This window comes from Trachurus trachurus (assembly GCF_905171665.1).
Source record: "Trachurus trachurus genome assembly, chromosome: 15".
Taxonomy (NCBI): domain Eukaryota; kingdom Metazoa; phylum Chordata; class Actinopteri; order Carangiformes; family Carangidae; genus Trachurus; species Trachurus trachurus.
In genome coordinates this window covers 29,448,389-29,464,695 of record NC_139906.1, presented here as the reverse complement: position 1 = coordinate 29,464,695, position 16,307 = coordinate 29,448,389, and the positions used below count along the sequence as shown (strand labels likewise).

The window sequence follows — 16,307 nt, the reverse complement described above, 5'->3', positions numbered from 1 at the left end:
AACGTGGAGCGTGTGTGTGTGTGTGTGTGATAGCATGTCACAGTGAATTAGCCTCTGCGTGGCATCCGCCTGGCACACGGCGCTGCCTGCCCTCTGCCCACCACCCCACATATGTGCCCAAGATTAGAATTAATAACCAGCGCTGCCAATCATACTTTAATCACAATACCTCTGCATTTAGGGGGCGCGGCGAGGTCGCAGGCATCTGGCCCTCAGGATGGCCAATCTTCACATGCTAATAGGGCGAGTGTGCGTGCATGTGTGCGTCCCTGATGGACTCATTTTCAGCACTCGGTGGTGGCAGCTGTTCAGGGGAGCCACAGAGACTGACAGGAGGGGTACAGCACCTAAGAAGTGGAGGACAACACACCAGCTGCTGGGGGGGGGGGGGGGGGGGGGGGACATACCAGATGAGGAAGATTAGTGTATTTTATATGTGTGTGTCTTTGTATTTATGCCTGTCTTAGTGTATATCATTCCTCATGATTAACAAATGATTTTTCATGGATCAGGATCTGCTACTAACCCCAGTCATCTGTGTTCATCTGGGAACATACAGGATTCGCTAACAAACAAAAAAAAATCTGAGAATTTGAGCTGTTACTTTGAAGTGATGAAGTGTCACACTTCCAAAACTTTAGATAAGTCAGTCAAGGACAAGTCAACAACACAGCCAACTGTCAGAACTTATATCAAGTTCCGGCTACAGTTATGTGCCCCCATCAACCACTTGGATATTTGGTCATCAGGATATAAAATGTCACCTCTCGAGTTTTTCCTAATTGCATTAAAAGGGGACATATTATGGAAATATCACTTTCTGAAGGCTCTTTGACATATATTTGGGTGTTTGTTTTGCCTTCCAGCCCCCAAAATGTGAGCATTTACCAAATAATCTGTAAAGTGCAGACTCCCTAGTTTGAAATCCATGTGGTTTTACAGCTGTTCCCTCAGATGTCTTCCAGTGATGTAACTAGTTTTCAAATTTGCATAACCCCACCCCTACCTGGTACCAGTAGAAGGGGCGGGGCAAGCAGTTGTTCATTTGCATTTAAAGGGACAGACACTGAAAGCAGCCGTTGTGAACAGGGCTGTTTAGAGAGGATGAAAAGAGCTGTGATGTTTGATCCTTGGGGGATTTTGACCAAAACATGTCACAGACATGTCTTTAAGACACCTGGGAACTATTTTAATTTGTGGAAAAGGAGTATAATATATGTCTCCTTTAATTGTGGATGACTCAAGAGACACACACGAGAATGAGAAAGAGTACACGACACAGGGCAGGGACAAGGTGGACGAGACAGAGGGAACACATAGACTAAATAGAGACTGACAAGGTGTGGACGACACAGAGCTGGACACAAAACAGTGATTTCAAAATAAAATAGGAAACCTCAAACTGGACAGAATAACAAGAAGGACATGACATGACCATTATGGTTGCATGAGGTCACTGTGTCTAGTCATCCAGGTTATGGTTCTCTGAGAAAGTTGAATCACACTCAGCTGAACTTAGTTGTGGATTTCCTCACTCTCAGTTCCTGATGCATTGTATTCACAAGCAAGGGGCTGGATCGGACTACATGCAGGCGTAGCTCACAGTCGGCCATATGAGGACGGGCAACTTGCTCTGACTCTGGCTGCAGTTACAGTGCAGTAGATAGGTGATCCACTCATCTGCACTAAAAAAACGATTCATAACTCTGTGAAAAATAAATCAGTATGTAGCTATTACTTTAACTATTTGCATACTGTCACTATAATCTTACTTTTACAAAAAAAATACATTATTAAAATTATCCTTGATTCTAAATATGCTGCATCATAACGGCATAAACGTTCATAAAAATCAAACCGTTTTGAAATCGGACAAAAACTGAGCAAGTTGTGGTCATTATAGCAGAACATGCACCATAGGCTCAATGCTCTGAGGGAGAGAGTTGCCCGTCCCAAGATGGCCGCCGTTCTGGCTACGCTTTGTCATTGGGCAGCAGCGGTGGGTGAGTCATCTAGTCTTCTTATATATATCTATGTTCACAAGACCCTCTCACCAGCCAGATCTAAATTCCTCGTTTAACCCCAGTGACCATTGGTGGCAATTGCCAAATCTAAACAAATTCCCTCAATGTGATCTTGAGATGCAACTTTACAATATCACTAAAGCTAATAAATTCATCCTTGTTTCCAGTTGAAGGTTGTGAGAAATCTTAATACGTTTGGCCTATAGGCTTCACTGAGATCTCCCAGTCAGGAGACTGGGACTGATGGACACATGAAAACATCAGACCTCCAGACCTGACCGTCACCAGCAAAGAGGACAAAGAAAAAAAAAAAAACTACATTACATCAATTTATTATATAAATATTTATTTCTTAAACCAGTTTATTACATTTATTCTCATTCAACAGTACAAAACTATTTTAAAAATGTCTGTCATCGTCCACTTCCTGACAATAAACAGCAGTATCCATGCCTTCAGTCTTGAATGACTGATCAAGCCATGATGGATAAAACAACATAAGATATATATAAGTCACAGTGTATGTACTTTTAGGTACAACACATACAACATACATACAAAACACGACGTTAGCATTAAAACATGCAACATCGTTACAAGAACACTTCAGGTCAATCCCACTTTGGCTGAGTGCTGAGTAAAATAACAACATGTATTCTGTGGCCGTCTTAACTTCCCTGTAAGTGGACGGTAACCCATCACACTGCATCACACATCATCAGGCAGCAGAATCCACAACATGGATATTTACAGTAGGATTTAGCTGGCTACGAGTCTCCTTGATCCTCTTCTGTAAGACACTGTGACGAATCCCATAGCCAAAGTAGATGACCAGACCTGAGCACAGAGGGGGGGGGGGGGGGGGGGGGGGGTAACAAGATGCCTGTGTTCGTTCAGGTTCCTCCATCATGCACATGTTGAGAGCAGACAGTATATCATATTTTCTTTCTGTTAACAAATACCATGAAAAGACCAAACCAACACTGACCTGTCGTGTGCCAAAGCCTTCAGCACACAACAAAACAGTACACCACTGTGCAATATTGCACAAACGTTAAATAATTCAGAACTATATCAGACCACAACAAAGTATGATTTAAAGTGCGGAATATGTGATCAATATATATTCTTTAAAAAAAGATAACGGTCAATAGACTATAAGTCCAAGGGTGTAACATCAACACAACAACAGTGGTGTCCAAAGCAACGTGGCTCCTCATGGTGAGGAACAACCACAGCAGCTGTAAGTTAGTGGACAAACTAACAGGATAGAGGTACAGGAGGAGAGTGGAAGCTCATCATAGGACAGGACAAAGTACTGATATAGACAAATACACTGCCCATCCCAAAAAATAAAAAAAACTCTAATTGCACTCTAATATTTCATTGGACCGCCTATAGCTTTGATTACAGCACACATTTACTGTGGCATCATTTCTATAAGCTTCTGCAATCTCACAACATTTATTTCCATCCAGAGTTGCATCAATTTTTTAAATATTCTCAAATGGGGTGAAGGTCTGGACTGGAAGAAATGTGGTCACATTGGACCACATTTCTTCCATGAAGAAGATGTTTCCCCATTATCCTTCCAGTTTTTAATAATGCGTTGGACAGTTCTTAACACAATTTTAGTTTCAGCAATCTCCCTAGATGTTGTATTTGCTTGATGCCATCAATTTGACCCTTCTGAAACAGATTAACATCTTTCTACGACCACATGATGTGTCTTCCAACAGGGCTGTTTAAGAAATGAGACTGCATCAGTTAAGGTTAAATGAGTTGTTGCCAGCTGAAACATAATCATCCATGTAGTAATTATCCAATGGGAAGCTCTCACCTATTAGCTTAGTTAAATCCAAGTGGTGCCTTTTTTTTTTTTTTTTTGACAGGCAGTGTATCATACTATTGTCTGTTGGTTAAAGTCTTTTCATGGGTTTTGTGAAATATGAAGAGTGTAAAATATTCCATATCAAGATGGTTATCAAGCTCAGTTAAACCCAGTCTGTTCTTACCTACTGCCATCCACACAGCATAGCTGATCCATGTTTCTCCTCCCAGCTGAACCATCAAGTAGGTATTGATGAAGACACTTAAAACAGGAACCACAGGCAGACAGGGGACCTGTCACAGTAATGAATGAAAATAACAACTGGTTCAGCACTGTTTAAAGGCCATAAATGTATCTTTTATATGTGAATTCATTGAAATCCTTTGCAGAATGGGCTTTATGCACAGCTCCACTATGAAATAACCACCTGAAATAAGCCAGCTCCTTTTTTGATTAATCAGTTGGTCCAATAATGTAAGACAGGAAATAAAGGAGCTGGCTTATTTCAGGAAGTAGTGGAGCTGTGCATAAAGCCCATTGAGAAACGTGAGTGACGAGCCAAGTGCTACACACAGAACCACTACGTTTAGTTTGCTGACCATTCTTTAATGGGAATTTATTGTATGACGAGCAGAGTGCCCACTGTACCCCCCTGTTTACCATAAAAGCAGCTTTAGTGGTGTTCTGCGGCTGTCTCCAGATGACGACGACAGCCAGGACCAGTGTCAGCATGAGGACGGTGGTGAGCAGGGCGCTCCACAGCTGGCGCTTGCGGAGGGAGTCCACTCCCTCAGACAACAGGACGCTTAAAATGAGCACCAGGAACACTGGGAAGGAATCAGAGCCCAGGATAAAAATCAAATTAGGACATAAATCAAATGGTTTCATAATAAGGTAGCCTATTTTAGCGAGGATAATTTTTTTTCCTTATGTGAATGTGAAAATATGTTGATTTTTGTTGTGAAAAATATAATAAAAATCAAAATTATTACCCTTTTGGTTACTTTTTATTCTTGTATGTCTTTCTTTCTTGTTTCAATGCAAATTACATATTGAAAGGGATTTTCCTGGTATGGTTTTATTTACATTCTATTCATTGTGCCAGAAAGTCAAGCCAGTGCTGATCAGCTGGTGGTACCTTTGAGGACGTTACACTCGCTCATATTTATATGGCTGTCCCTGCTATTGTACTGTTGCCAAAAAGAGGTATGAAGAAAAAAATAAGTTGCTCAGGTTTGGCCAAACACATGCCTACTATCATAGAACTGCATTCTCATGAATATGCAACAAGAAATGCCAAAAGAGAAGTGTGTAAACTCACCGTTTGATCATCAGAGCAGCTGAAAGGTGAAAGGCAAACAGCAGCAGAGGAGGAGTACTCACACATCACGATGATGACTGTGTTGACATTTTTAGATGTGCGGGGAGTGGGTCGAGACGGAGGCTTTAACAGCCCCATCACTGTAAACGGCTCTGGTCTGTGGATAAAACCACCGTCTTCTTTGTACCTGGAGGAAAAACAAAGCAGCAACACGACACGGTTGGAAGAATGGATGAAGTCTCTGAAGTAGCACATTTCTGGCATCTGATTGAACACATTTTGTTTACACACCTCAATATGAGGATGCACACTGCAACCAGAGTGTAGGCGAAGATGGTCCCAATGGAGCTCAGGTCCACCAGCGCTTTCAGATCAAACAGCAGGACCATGAAAGCTGCAAAATATTTAAATACAGTATATATATTACTGAATAAACATACACATATATTTACAGATATACAGACTGTGGTGATGCTTAATTAAAGCCCATGCAGGACTGGCTGTATGTCTCAGAGGAACTGCAGTGACTGATTTGTAAACTCATAATAATTACAGTCGGTTTTTAGAGAGAGGTTGTAGTATTTTAAAGTGGATCTGTGTGGGTTTTTTCTCTCTTTCTCTCTCTCTCAAATGAACAACTATGCACCCTATTGAAAATAAGAAATTGAAAAGAAAAATGATAGAAATCTTAAAGGGATAGTTCACCCAAAATTGAAATTTCTGGGAGAAGTTTCAGAGTCCTCCGTGGCTTCTCTGAGTTACAGGGGGTCTCGGCGTTGCAGTGCATGTCCATATAACGGTTGCAAATGGATAGTTCGTCCAAATTTGATGAAGGGACGAAGGAGCTTCGAGAAGCTTCCAATACAAACAAGCTTGAAATAGACTTATTTAATTTTTTTCGGGACAATTTCGCATTTTGGGGCTTCAATACAAGACGGACATTACACACGAGCAGCATGGAGGTATTTGGATGTTTTTTGGTGTGTCTTTTTGTTACAAAGACAGTTGGTATCCATTTGCAACCGTTATATGGACATGCAATGCTACGCCGAGACCCCCTGTAACTCAGAGAAGCCACAGAGGACTCTGAAACTTCTCCCAGCCCTTAGTCCACATGAGGGTGAGTAGATGAGTGAAATTTCAATTTTGGGTAAACTATCCCTTTAAGAAAAGATACCAAACACCACATAGGCTTGTTTGGTGACCAGTAAGGTGATCAACTTTAAACCGTCATCTAATAAGCCCTGACATGTACCCACACATACAGCATGTACATGTCACTGGATTACTTCATGATTCCCAGACAGGTTATGTGAAATCTCATTGACATGTCCTCAAAAGCCCAGATCATGATTCTATCACATCATCAGCAGTGAGCCTCTGAGTCATACTTCCAGGTGTAGGGCAGCAGGCTCACCGGCCACAGCTCCTGCAGACAGTGTAGCCAGGACAGGACTCTGTCTGGAGCTAATGTAGCGAAGAGGCTTGAAGAGCAGACCGTCTCTGGCCATGGCAAACATCACCCGAGGCATGGGAAACATCACGCCCAGAAGGCTGTGGAGGAGGAGCCAGGACCAACCAGGTTACACCGTCACTTCACTACATTCATTTGGTTTCAGCTGCCAGTCTCTGTCCGGCAAACAGCGGATTTCATACGTAAAGTTTAAAATGGTCTAATTTCAACATGCAAGGTAATACAACGTGGGCGTCATCTTTGATTCAGAACTTTCTTTTGATGCTCAGGTTACCAAGGTGCTGCAGTAGAAAAAGATTTAGAAAAAGGTCATCCACAGTGCTGGGGAAGCTACTTTGCAAGCGTAGCAAGTAACTTCAGCCTGGCAGTAGTTTCTACCCCTGAAATGTATAGTTTGTAAAACTACAGCTAAAAAAAAGTAGCTTTAGCAACTACTTACTCATTTAACTCAGCGTTAAATAAATCAACATGTGGTGTATAAGAAAAAAAATAATATAACAGCCTACAGAAAATCCACATGCCAGCAGAAATATGCCTCTCAACTCAGTTTTATTTTTTAAAGAAAGAAAGCTCACACTTGTTGGTCAACATAGTAGGTTCACCATGTTGGGTAATCTACAGTATAGACATGATGGTTAATATATATATGGTTAATATGGTATATATATATAATATATATACCCAGCTAACCACCTGTTTCAACTGTTGCCCTCTGGCAGACGCTTCAGGTCCATTTCAACAAAAACAACCCGGTTCAAAAACAGCTTTTTTCCCACTGCCATCAGGCTACTGAACTCCACTCATCTCCATACTCCATCTGTGTTAAATGTATAGTCTGTATGTAAATGTCTGCTTTAATGTTGATGTCTGCTCATGTATGTTAAATGTATAACTGATGTCTGTTTCCACACAGTACTATGTGCTGGCACTATGCTGTGCCGAAAGCAAATTCTGCCGACTTGTTGTGCAGTCCTTAATAAATGAATTGATTGAATTGAATTGATAAAGAGGAAATGAAAATCCTACCATACCCACTTGTAAATCAGTCAACAAAAAATTTAATAAAAAATACACAGAGCCCAAGTACCCCAAACTCACCTGGTCACTAAAGGGGACCTCTTTAAATCACTTCTTAAAGGTCCCATATTATGCTGTTTTTCAACCATTTCACATGGTTCTAAGTTGTCCAACCATATAGTATTCCTAGTGTATTGTCCCCAAATCAATCTGCAGCTCTACATCTCAGCAATCTAAAAGTGTCTCTCCAGAGCTCTCCTGCGAACGAGCCATTTCTGTGTCTGCACCTTGAAATGCAAATAAGATGTGTAAACCACGTCCACTCCACACCTGTCACGGGAGAGGGTGTGGTTTTCACTACAGGTACATGTGCTAATGTTGACATTGGGACAGGGGTCTGGCATTGATTTCCGAAAAAAAAAAAAAAAAAAGTTTCTGAGACTCTTATCTTGTCTGAAAAAATGTAAACGGCCCTTTTTTACTGTGGCAGAAGGAGATACATGGACTCCTACAGCCATCAGAAAGTTCTGTGTGAAACTGTCAAATAAAAAAATAAGTGAAACTGAGGAGCAGCACAAACTGCACGCACACGCACGGTGCGACTGATGAGAAGTTACCGGAGAATATTGACGTGGTTTTGCGCCGGGAGAGGAGACTTCCTCGTTCAGAGGTCTCTCATTCCGTGATGAGGACCGCTGCGCTGATGAGAAGCGGTATCATCCCAATATTCTCTGATCCGCGGTTTCATTTCTAATGACAGGCGGCTGTTTTTCAATCAGTGATTCAAAATGATCATCTGGCGGCCGCGGTACCGGCGGCTCCTCCCGTATCTACCGCTTCATGTGAAATGACGGACGGGGGGAGAGAGAGAGAGCGTGTGTGTATGTGGATGGGGGGGTGGGGGTGGGGGTGGGGGGGTCGCGACTGTCGCTGTTACGGAAATGCCTCACCGGGCGGAGCTCACGTTTTTCCAGACTGGCCCAGGGGGAGTATAAGGAAGTACCGGGAGGTGGAGTCACCTGAGTTCAGCGCATCCTGACGTCAAGTCTGCCAGCACTTCCAATTCGCCCGTTTGGAGACACGATCTCAAAAAAGTGTAGAAATCAATGAAGGGAGTGAACAGACTTTTTCCACCTCCAGGCGTCATAGAAAGGCCACGGGGACACATAGGACCACTACAAAACCTGTAGAAAGTGGATTTTGCATAATATGGGCCCTTTAAAACTCACTTTTATCGTCTGGCCTTCTTAAACTGATTCCATTTTTTTTTTTTTATTGTTGTGACTCTTTTAGTTTTTTATTCTGTATTTTAATGTTATTTTACTGTTATGTATTTCATTTGCACTAATCATTTTATTGTTTAGCACCTTGTAACTTTGTTTTGAAAGGTGCTCTACTAAGAGGACAACTGTTTTCCCTGTGAGAGCCGCATCCTCATCCTCTCTGATCCAACCTTCGTCCCAGGTGTCAATCAGTTCTAAACACCACTCATCTTCTCCTCAACAGAATGATAGAAGTCTCAGCATCTCATTTAAACCTCTCTTTGCAAGCTTCATGTATAGCACCATATGTACAGGGTTACCTTGTTGACAGTGCACAAAGAGATCCCACAGCAACAGCATACTTGGCCGGCTCCCAGCCGATGTATTCAAACGCTACTGGCAGAGGACTGTGAGAGTCCAGCAGGTAGTAGGGCATCATCAGTGTCAGAGAAGCTGACACACCAAAGTAGGCCAAGAAGCAGATTAGCAGGGATATTACGATCGCCAGAGGAATGGCCTTCTGGGGGTTCTGCACCTCCTCACCTGGAACAGCAGGTTGTAAGCACAAAACTCGCGTCACGCTCTCCGAGAAATTTCATTGAAGAAAATACACACTACACTCAATTTTGTGAACCCAGGCGACAGCACCTGTTGTGGCGATGCAGTCAAACCCGACAAATGCGTAGAAACATGTTGCTGCTCCAGCCAAAGTCCCATCAAAGCCAAAGGGGAAGAAGCCTCCAACACCGAGGTCGGCTGTTTCATTATATGCCAGGGTCCAGTTCCTGTACAAGGATATACTGTATGGTCAGCTGCTGTCACTCAGAGTTAGTTCTGGTATATTCCCCATTCAGTCAGTGGCCCTGAAAGGTTTCTTGTCACACTGTTATTTGCTGTGGTTTTGACATATCCACCTCTGAGGGTGTTGTGCTCCTCAACCATATTAATGACTGAACCAAACAGTGTGTTGGTTATATGGAATATTTGTCAAATAGAGCTCATTTATTCAGAATAAATCAAATTAGGTGAGAATGAAATCTCTGGACTTTCCTCAGTAATCCTAACTTTCAACTTTCTCCAATTGCACTTTTTCTTAAAGCTTGCAGGCATCACAAATTCAAACCCAGGCAACCTCTATTGTTCTTGGTGGAGACGATAAAGGTCCAAATTACTTCTGACTATAGAACACTCATTGACAGTTTTTAATTAAAAGGGATACTTCACCCAGAATTGATAATTCACAAATTTTCTACTCACCGGCAAGCTAAGGAAGGGTTTGGGGAACTTTCAGAGTCATTAAAACGCTTTTGGAGTTCCAGGGGGGGTCCGGCTGGCAACAGATTTACATATAATGGCAACGGACAGTACAGACGAGCAGTATGGAGGTATTTGGATGTTTCATAGTGTGTGTTTTGGACGATTCAAAATACATTGCCATTATATGAAAATCTGTTGCCAGCCGAACCCCCCCACCCCCTCCCAGAAGGGTTAGGGTTAGAGTTTTGATAACTCTGAAAGTTCTCCAAACCCTTCCTTGGCATGACGGTGAGTAGAAAATTGGTGAATTGTCAATTTTGGGTGAAGTATCCCTTTAATTAATCTTCTCTGGCAACAAAAACAAGTATGATTTTACCAGTACTGTGTAACTGTGCATATTGTCATACATTCATGACATCATGTTTTAGCATAGGGGGCTGTAGAACCGCTCTTGGTCTGGCTCCATCACCTAGGACCTGTTTGCCTTGGGAGACCCCAGTGGGGGCTCTAAGCCCCCGACAACATAGCTCCTAGGATCATTTGTGTGCTCAAACCTCTCCATCATGGAAGGTGGTGGTTACATGAGGGGATCTTGGTCACCCCTGAAAAATGTCACTATACATTTTGTTTCTTTGGTAAAGTAGGTGCACTGACCCTTTAATAGAAATGTTACTTACTCCATTTGTTGAGTTGCGTTCAGGATACTCTCCTGACTGATTTGCCAGTTGCTGATGTCTCCTTTTATGAAGCCAGAGATGATGATAAAAAACAAAACGGCTACGTTCACTGCAGTAAAAACTGTGTTCAGGACGGCAGACTCCTTCACTCCGTACGCCAGTATCACTGAAAATACACAAAAGATCAACAGAGTTCAGCTTGAAGGATTGTAGTGTAAAGTGTCACAGATTTATAGATATTACCTGCAAGCAACATGATGATCCCTGCAGCAAAGAAGTCAGGGTATGTAGCCAAGCCAGGAGAGGCCATGGGTGTATGTTCTGACAGAGTTTCAGCAATTACATTGTCTATCAGGTCATCAAAGGTCCCGGTCCAGGCCTTCGCCACACTCGATGTTCCTGCAGGAAACAAAACAAAGCTCCATTTTGCTGTAAACATGTGTTATTCATATAACATCACCTGTAAAAACTCACTCAGTTAAAATGTGCATGGGTGAAGGGAAGGGTCATAACACTCCTAATCAAAACAAGAACAACACAGGACATTAAAGGGATAGTTCACCCAAAATTCAAATTGCATTATCATTTCATTATCTACTCACCCTCATGTCGACTAAGGGCTGGGAGAAGTTTCAGAATCCTCCGTCCCTTCTGAGTTACGGGGGGGTCCGCGCAGCAGTATTTGTCCATATAATGGTTGTCAATGGATACCAACTTTCTTCGTCCAAAAAGACACACCAAAAAACATCCAAATACCTCCATACTGCTCGTCTGTAATGTCCCTCTTGTATTGAAGCCCCGACATGATAAATTGTTCTGCCGGTCAGTGCAAATTACGCGAGATTTGCACTGACACAGGAAGATCAGTGAACTGAGACACTGGGAGCTTCCGCTACAAACAAGCTTAAAATATAGACTTATTTAATTTTTTTCGGAACAATTTCTCATGTCAGGGCTTCAATACAAGAGGGACATTACAGACGAGCAGTATGGAGGTATTTGGATGTTCTTTGGTGCGTCTTTTTGGACGAAGAAAGTTGGTATCCATTGACAACCATTATATGGACAAATACTGCTGCGCGGACCCCCCCGTAACTCAGAGAAGGGACGGAGGACTCTGAAAATTCTCACAGCTCTTAGTTGACATGCGGGTGAGTAGATAATGAGTGAAATTTGAATTTTGGGTGAACTATCCCTTTAATGTAACCCAGCTTTCCAAGACTAAAACCTTGATCTGGTTAAGATGTAAGAAGTATCTGATTGTGGCCATGTTCATCCATCCATCCATCCATCCATCCCATCCATCCCTTTTTGGTGCACTGTCAAACAGGTTTTTACCAATAACATAGGACAGCAGCAGGTTCCAGCCGGTCACGAAAGCCCACACTTCTCCTACAGTCACATAGCTGTAGAGGTAAGCTGAGCCTGTCTTGGGCACACGAGCGCCAAACTCTGCGTAGCACAGACCGGCGAAGGCCGAGGCCACCGCCGCCACCAGGAAGGAGATGATGATGCTGGGGCCCGACACTTCCCTGGCCACCTCTCCTGCCAGCACATACACACCAGCTCCCAGAGTGCTGCCCACGCCCAGACCCACCAGGTCCAGGGTGGTCAGGCAGCGGCAGAAGGTGGACTCCTCTCCATCCGAGTCCAGAGGCTTCTTGTGGGTCAGGGTCCGAATGAACCCCAACACCTCGGCACAAGATAATCTGAAATCAGCAGCACGGCCATGTCATCACAGTGGTAGAGGAGAGAGGGGTAAGATGAGACACTTTTTATATTCAGGATCACTACATCAAGACAATTGTAGTTTTGTTGCTAACTAACAGACAGTAGTGGACAGTAACAGAGTACATTTACTTGAGTACTGTACTTAAGTACATATCCAGAGGATTTGTACTTTACTTGAGTATTAGATTTATTTGGTACTTATTACTCTTACTTGAATACATTTCCAAGACAAATATTTTTACTTTTACTCAAGTTCATTTCTAGGAAGGCTGAAAAGTACTCGTTACTTTCAGGTCTGCTCTTTTTTTTTTTCTAAAATCCTATTGGACACAAGCTGTGTTTGTCAAAGAAGGAAACCCTAACCCCTAAAAGCAGCACATCAGTGCAGGTGGTTTCAAAGAGTTCATTTTCAGAAACAGAGTTTAACAGAGTTAAAAGGTCCTTAAATTCATTTAGAAAAAATTATAGTAATTCATTGATGTGAAAAATAAGAATTTTACTCTTACTTAAAGGGACAACGAGGAGTTTTGGAAAAGCGAAGCATTTTCACACTACATTTATGAGCCTCCGCGCACCGTGAAATTCTTTGATCGGCACAAGACAGACTCATGTTTTCATTCATCAAGAATTAAAGTCAGAGGTTGGAAGACGATCACATACCGTCGTAGTTCCCACCATAAACGGCGATTCGGCGGCGTTATTCTCATGACTCGCCACAAAACCAAAAGTAAAGAAACACTGGTCGTCTCGACCAGCATTTCCGCCACCACTAATAATAACAAAATAACCATAGAGACAAAACTATATATTTATCGAAAATGGGCCCATTAACAAGTGGTAACGTAGATTCATCCACATTAACGTGAGACTTTTTTATAACCAAATAGAAACTCCTCGTTGTCCCTTTAAAGTAAACTTAAAGCATGTACTTTTGGATACTTAAGTACCTTTAAAAGCAAGTATTTTTTTACTCTTACTGGAGTAACATGTCGACTGAGCTACTTTTACTTGTAACGGAGTAAATTTTGACCAGTAGTATTTGTACTCTTACTCAAGTACTGGGGTCGAGTACTCTGTCCATCTCTGCTAACATATTTGCATATATTTCAGGATGTTGTGCATCCCCATTAACAAACAGAGTGAGTGTAAACATAACTGGTTTTAAAATATAGCATGTTCAAAAAAAGTGGTCTTGTGGCTCAACCTGCCCCGTGTAGGGGTAAGTTGATTCACCCCCCTCCTTTCCTTCCCTCCATCTCCCACCTCCCCCTTTACTTAACATTCCTCCTGTCCAGGTTGCAGGCTAATACAAACTGCTGGGACTTCCTGCTGAGACCAACTCACTGAGGTTTGGGGAGTTCTGCAATTTTGTCGCATCTTGGGAATAACAACTAATTCTTCTCTTTGGAAGTAAAGCTTGGCCTCACCATAAACAACTTTTCCTGTTTTCAGGAATATACTTACTGTAATTATAAACATCCAGAACCTTGAATTAATAATTAGGACATAACAGACAAAATACGCTCATAAGTGTATAGGGCAGGTGGCTCAACTTACCCCACAGCTACCATAATGACTTTACTACTCCCCACAGCTAAAATGGTGCAGTTTCATGCTAGGTTTACTACCTCATAATGTAGTTCATAGATTACACAACTCATGTATAAAACAAATTTATAATTATCTCTTTTGGTCTGAACACAATTATCATGAAACCTACGATAGACGAAATTCACTTTGAGAGTGAAAAATGTTTTTTTGGACATAAATGTCAAACCACTTTACCAATGTAGTTCTTACCATCACAGACTCCATGAAATGATGCCTTTTTCCTAAATGGGTCAAATTTTGTTATGGTTTCCTAGAAACAAGGGGTCGCTCAACTTACCCACTGGCTCATCTTACCCCGCTCTTCCCTACATGTGTAGTAAAAATACAATGGGACGAATGATGTTGATCATGCTGACCTGCGAAGCCTCTCCATGCCGGTGTGTTCAGACTGCTGTCAGCAGTGGGATCCACTGCTGCTGTCCAACAAGACAGAGGGAAACCAGGCTCTCCGGGCAGTCAGCGCACTCCGGCCCCTGCTGCACCTGCTGCACCTGCACACCAGAAACCAATTAGGCCATCAGAGCTTCTTCATCTACAGCTCTTTGTGTGTTTTCCTCAGGATTCTGTCGCCCTTTAGATCATTTCCATTGTAGGGACTCAACAGTCAAATCACACTTATGACAATTGCTGACAGAATTTTTGCAGAATTTGGCTCATTTTTGCAAAACTCTACAAACAAGCAAGATAAGACACAACACTTGATGATGACGGCTACATCAAACTGAAACTCTGCCATGAAAACCTATTACAATCCTTAAAATGTCACATGTTGCTGTTGACCCTTCAAATCAACAGCAACACACTGATGTGCTTTACACAAAACATTGCAGGTTTAACCCCCCCTTCCCTTCCCCCTTTTTGTTTTACACTTTCTCAAATAATTCTCTGTGAAAGTCCAAATTGCCAACTTTTTTCTTATCTTGATAAAGTTCTTATATCCAGGTTATTTATTCTTTTGTCATACCTTGACAGCTTTGACTGTTGCGTGTGCAGTCTGCCTCAGTGGAGTCACTTGATGTTACTGTGATGTCTGCTGTGTTTAGTAGGGTGTGTCATTCTGCCTGTGTGCCACCTGTGTGACTCCGCCCCCTGGTAGTCGGCCCCGCCCCCCATCATCCATGACGGTGGGAGGCTCTCCCACTCCCACCCACTCCACCCAGATCCAAAGACTTCAATAGATCTGTGGAACCGGGCAAGGGACCTGGGAGCTGGCAATTTGGTCCATATCAACAAATGTATTTGCAGGCAAAATCAGGCAAACATACCATTCAGGGCATGGCACGCCAAAAGAGAAAAGAAAAGAAAAAACAAGAGGATGAAAAAAGAAAACGAGACGTAATGCCACTTTGTCCTACACCCACCAAGCATCAGTAAAGTTTATTGTTCAATGCACAACAACAGCTAACGTTTAGGCCGGCCTGAGCAACTCTTGAGACATGAATGATATCAGTTTGAATTTGTTTGAACAAAATGATGACATAAGCCGTGTTGCCAATGGCTGTGTACATAGAACATTTTGCACATGGTGCTGCCAACCACAATGTTAATTTCTTCCATTAGCAGAATAATACTCTCCAAGGTGCCTCTTGCCTGGGGCCTCAGAGTGTCTAGAGATGGCCCTGAGACAAAACTGTCACGGTATGAAAAAAAGAATGAGAACTTTATCAAGATAATTCTCTGTGAAGCTCAAAGGTAGAATTTCTATAGTGATAGGCTGACCTTTTTTCACAAGAAAGTTTTTTTTTCCTTTTTGCAAGAAAATAAAAAAAAACATACAAGTACAGTAAGAAAGATAGAATACCGTACAATAACAGAGTAAAGTTATCAGTAAAACACAACTCCAATTCCTCCTGTTCTTCAAAAAGGGTGTAAATCACGGTACGCCATGGTCAGAATGGATGTAAATGTCCACACTCTCGTCAGGTTTTGGCTTGATAGATCCCAAATTTGGAGGAGAAAAGTGCATACGCACAAAACAGGGGGAAAAAGGGTGTAAAAAAAAAAAAAAAAGGTGTATCCACAATGATAAATGAGGCCCCAGATTTGGATGGAGCCTTTGCCCAGCCTCCCTCAGTGTCAGACAGTGATTGATGTCATGGTCC

At 42.3% G+C, this 16,307-nt stretch overlaps 1 protein-coding gene across 1 annotated transcript; it reads right to left on the bottom strand.

Annotated features, from left to right (window-relative positions):
- Positions 1-284: 284 nt before the first annotated feature.
- LOC310998040 (cationic amino acid transporter 2-like) lies at positions 285-14,165 on the bottom strand (the record flags this gene model as incomplete). Its single annotated transcript, XM_083987924.1, has 12 exons — positions 285-304; positions 4,040-4,148; positions 4,516-4,682; positions 5,239-5,363; positions 5,468-5,570; positions 6,594-6,730; positions 9,250-9,472; positions 9,578-9,714; positions 10,864-11,029; positions 11,107-11,262; positions 12,202-12,572; positions 14,152-14,165. The coding sequence occupies 12 exons, from the start codon at positions 14,163-14,165 to the stop codon at positions 285-287; spliced, it is 1,728 nt and encodes a 575-aa protein (XP_083844050.1).
- Positions 14,166-16,307: the final 2,142 nt, after the last annotated feature.